This window comes from Chrysemys picta, chromosome 17 (genome assembly GCF_011386835.1).
Source record: "Chrysemys picta bellii isolate R12L10 chromosome 17, ASM1138683v2, whole genome shotgun sequence".
In the NCBI taxonomy this organism is placed as follows: Eukaryota; Metazoa; Chordata; order Testudines; family Emydidae; genus Chrysemys; species Chrysemys picta.
The window spans coordinates 26,823,287-26,827,710 of NC_088807.1; the positions used below are offsets into that span (position 1 = coordinate 26,823,287).

General features: G+C 68.3%; 1 protein-coding gene across 1 annotated transcript; it reads left to right on the top strand.

The window, feature by feature from the left end:
• On the top strand, positions 1–4,422 carry LOC135976243 (plexin-A3-like; the record flags this gene model as incomplete). Its single annotated transcript, XM_065571011.1, has 2 exons — positions 1–152; positions 3,986–4,422. A coding segment is annotated over exon 2 (411 nt), but the record flags the coding sequence as incomplete, so codon positions are not given.
• Between the last annotated feature and the right edge of the window lie 2 nt (positions 4,423–4,424).

Consider the following 4,424-nt stretch of genomic DNA (forward strand, 5'->3'; position numbering starts at 1 on the left):
CAGGACGGGATCAGGGGATCGCAGGGCGGGGCCCTTGGGGGGCGCTCCCCCATCCCTCCCCCCCCGCCCACAATGGTGCAGCCCGCGTTTAAAGGGCCCGGCCGGGCGGGGAGGGGGCAGAGCCGGAGCGGGGCGCGCGGCTGCAGCTGCAGGTAGAGCCGGGCGGGGCCCCCCCAGGATCGGGGGGCGGGTCGGTGCATTGGGGGCCCCCAGGATCGGTGCACGGGGGGCGGGGAGGGGATCGGTGCATTGGGGGGGTCCGGATCGGTGCACGGGGGGCGGGGAGGGGGTCGGTGCATTGGGGGGGGCCAGGATCGGGGGGCGGGGAGGGGGTCGGTCCATGGGGGGCAGGATCGGTGCACGGGGTGGGGAGGGGATCGGTGCATTGGGGGGGTCCGGATCGGTGCACGGGGGGCGGGGAGGGGGTCGGTGCATTGGGGGGGGGCAGGATCGGGGGGCGGGGAGGGGGTTGGTCCATGGGGGGCAGGATCGGTGCACGGGGGGCGGTGCATTGGGGGGGCCCGGATCAGTGCACGGGGTGGGGAGGGGATCGGTGCATTGGGGGGGGGGCAGGATCGGGGGCAGGATCGGTGCATTGCGGGGGCCCAGGATCGGGGGGCGGGTAGGGGGTCGGTGCATTGGGGGGTAGGGAGGATGCTGGGTGTGTGGGTCTCAGTTCATTGGGGAAGTCCCCCACAGATCAGTGCTTTGGGGCAGATGGCTCAGGGCATGAAGGGGGCTCTGCATTGGGGAGAGGGCCAGGATTTGGGGGTCAGGGACTGGGGCAGGGAGGAGACACCCCCAGGATTGGAGCATGGGGGCCTGGCAGGGGCAGCCCCCAGATCAGCCCATGCAGGGAGGATTGGGGGGATGGGAGCAGAGCCCCCATACTGGAGGGCTCCCTTCCCTCTGCCTGCTCTGTTACTTTGGGGGCCCCATGCCCAAGTTGTCAGGTGGGGGGCTGCAGGGGGTGTCACTCTGGGGGTAGGGTTGGGGCATCCCCACAGCTGTCTGAGCCCCCCATTCTCCCAGCAGAGTGGGGTGAGGGGATTCACTGCTGCCTGGCCAACCCCCCCCCCCAAACCCCCATTGGTCCTGACCCTAGGCGGGCACTAAGCTGGGTCGGGCGGAGTGCCAGGACTCCTGGGTTCTCTCCCTGGTTCTGGGAGGGGAGTGGTGGTCTAGCGGTAGAGCAGACTGTGAGATGGGAGCCAGGACTCCTGGGTTCTTTTCCTGCACAGCAATGTCAGGGGGGGTGGGTGGGAGAAGAGAACAGGTGGCCATTTCCCCGCAGATCCCTGAATGGGGGTGCAGTTCAGGAAAGGGGGGGCATCTGGCTTGTGTCTTTCCTGGCCCTTTTCTGGGGCACTGGGATCCTCTCTCAGCCTCTCTTCCAGTGGGAGACGAAAGCTGGGGGGTGGGCAGGGGGCTTAGAGAAAACTGGGGGGTAAGGGCTGGGTCCTAAGGCTGGGCCAGGGTCAGATTAACATTGCTGGGTGGTTGTAACAGGGTGTGGGCTGAGAGGGTTGTGGGGCTCTGTGGCCAAGGTGGGAAGGGAGGTTGTGGGGTTGGGTTGGCAGGAGGCTTTGGGCCTATGGGGCTGAGAGGGTTGTGGGGCTCTGTGGCCAAGGTGGGAAGGGAGGTTGTGGGGTTGGGTTGGCAGGAGGCTTTGGGCCTATGGGGCTGAGAGGGTTGTGGGGCTCTGTGGCCAAGGTGGGAAGGGAGGTTGTGGGGTTGGGTTGGCAGGAGGCTTTGGGCCTATGGGGCAGGGCTGGGGTCAGGCTGGTAGGAGGCTGTGGGGTGGGGCAGTGGGGGGCTCTGACCCATGTCTCTGTGGTTATTGGGAGGGCACTGCTTAAAGTGGGTGTGAAAAGTAAGGGTCTGGCCTCCCCAGCCTCACCTCTGCTCCCCCTGGTCTTCTTCAGCCCTCTGCCAGCTCAGGGGGGCTGTAGTGAGGTCTCCAGGTCCCCCCCAAGCTGCTGGGCTCTTTAGCCTGGGGGGATATGGGGCAGTAGCCCAGGAGGCAGAGGGTCCCACCAGCCCTGGCTCATTAGAAGGCCTCAGGCCTGTTTTCGGGGCTCTTAAGCCCTGGATGTGGGGCGGGGTGTGATTGGGGCGGGGCTGGGGGCGGGGCCTGACAGTGGGAGGAGCTGTGGCTTGTGGGTGTGTGGAGGGGGGCTGTGGGGGCCTAGTGATGGTGGGGGGCTCGTGTGTGTTGTGGGGGTGGGCGCTGGGGGTCCTGGGTGTGTTATGGGGATCCTCGGACCCATCCCTGTCTCAGGGATTCTCCCCTCTTGCGTCCCCCCCCACACTGTGGGGGGCCCCCCCGCTCTCCAGGTCACGAGCCCCCCGCCCTGGCGCTGCGGGGGAGGGGTGTTTTGACTCCTTGCACAGGGTGCTAACAAGGATCCAGGCATGTGTGGGAGGTGTTGAGGGGGTGCTAAGAAAGGCGGGGGGGTGTCTGGCGGTGGGGTGCTCTCTCTGCCCTCAGCACCCAGTGAGGAGGGAGCTGGGGGAGGCTCTGATTCGGGGGGCTGGGCCCCAGAGGTAGCCCCGTCTGGAGTGGGTTGGGGGTCTGGAAAGGGGCAGGGGTTCAGCTATGGGGGGGGGGTTGACCCTAAGTGGGGAGGGTTGGGGGGCACAGGCCTGGTGGGGTAACCCTGTGGGGACAGGGGCTTGTGTAGGGTGGGAGGGCTGAGTCTGCTTTGGGGAGGCTGGGGGGCAAATTATCTGAGGAGATTGGGTGTTGGGGGTTCAGCTATGGGGAAGGGGATCTGGGTGACCGAAGCTGTGGGGGGGGGCAGCCGTGGGTGTTGGGGGATCAGTCATGGTGAAGTCAGTAGGGGGTTGGGGGTGGGCACTGGCTGTGGGTGTTGGGGGATCAGTCATGGGGAAGTCAGGAGCTGGGGTTGGTCTCTCAACCTGCGGGGCTTGGGGGGTCAGCCATGGGGAAGTGGGGGGCTGGGGGGGCTCTCTGGCTGGGGAGTTGGGGGTCACTTATGGGGAATTGGGGGACTGGGGATGAATTCTCCAGCTGGGAGTTGGGGTGAGCCATGGGGAACTGAGGGGCTGGGGGTGGGATCTCTGGCTGTGGGTGTTGGGGGGTCAGCCATGGGGAAGTGAGGGGCTGGGGGGGCTCTCTGGCTGGGGGGCGTGGGTCAGCCATGGGGAACTATGGGGACGGGGGTGGGATCTCTGGCTGCGGGTGTTGGGGGGTCAGCCATGGGGAAGTGGGGGGCTGGGCGCTCTGACTGTGGGTGTTGTGGGGTCAGCCATGGGGAAGTGGGGGGCTGGGGGTGAGATCTCTGGCTGGGGGTTGGGGGTGAGCCGTGGGGAAGTGGGGGGCTGGGGTGGGCTCTCTGGCTGGGGGGCGGGCGTCAGCCATGGGGAAGTGGGGGCTCTGAGTGGGCACTGGCTGCGGGTGTTGGGGGGTCAGCCATGGGGAAGTGGGAGCTGGGGTGGGCACTGGGGTGGGCGCTAGCTGTGGGTGTTGGGGGGTCAGCCATGGGGAAGTGGGGGGCTGGGGTGAGATCTCTGGCTGGGGGTTGGGGGTGAGCCGTGGGGAAGTGGGGGGCTGGGGTGGGCTCTCTGGCTGGAGAGTTGGGGGTCAGTTATAGGGAAGTGGGGGGCTGGGGGTAGGCTCTCTGGCTGGGGGGCGGGCGTCAGCCATGGGGAAGTGGGGGCTCTGAGTGGGCACTGGCTGCGGGTGTTGGGGGGTCAGCCATGGGGAAGTGGGGGCTGGGGTGGGCACTGGGGTGGGCGCTGGCTGTGGGTGTTGGGGAGTCAGCCATGGGGAAGTGGGGGGCTGGGGGTGGGCTATGGCTGGGGGTGTTGGGGGGTGTCATCCATGGGGAAGTGGGGGGCTGGGGTGGGCGTTGGCTGTGGGTGTTGGGGGGTCAGCCATGGGGAAGTGGGGGGCTGGGGGTGGTCTCTCTGGCAGGGGGGAGGTCCCCATCTCTCTAACCCCCATCTCTCCCCCTTCCAGGCCTGCCGCCCCCCGACCATCCCACCATGGCCGCCCCACTGCTGCTCGGGGCCCTGGCTCTGCTGCTGCTGCTGCCGCCCCTGGCCCGGGCAGGGGCCCCCCCTCCGCCGCTCCCGGCCACCCGGGTATCCTTTTCGGTGCCGGACGGGGGACTGACCCACCTGGCGGTGCACCGCGAGACGGGCGAGGTCTTTGCCGGCGCCGTAAACCGCGTCTACAAGCTGGCGGCCAATCTCAGCCAGCTGCGGGTGCACGGGACGGGGCCGGTGCCGGACGACGCCCGGTGCTACCCGCCGCCCGCCGTGCGGCTCTGCCAGCACCCGCTGGCCCCGGCCAACAACGTCAACAAGCTGCTGCTGCTGGACTACGCGGGCGGGCGGCTGGTGGCCTGCGGCAGCGTCTGGCAGGGCGTCTGCCAGCTGCTGCGCCTGGGCGACCT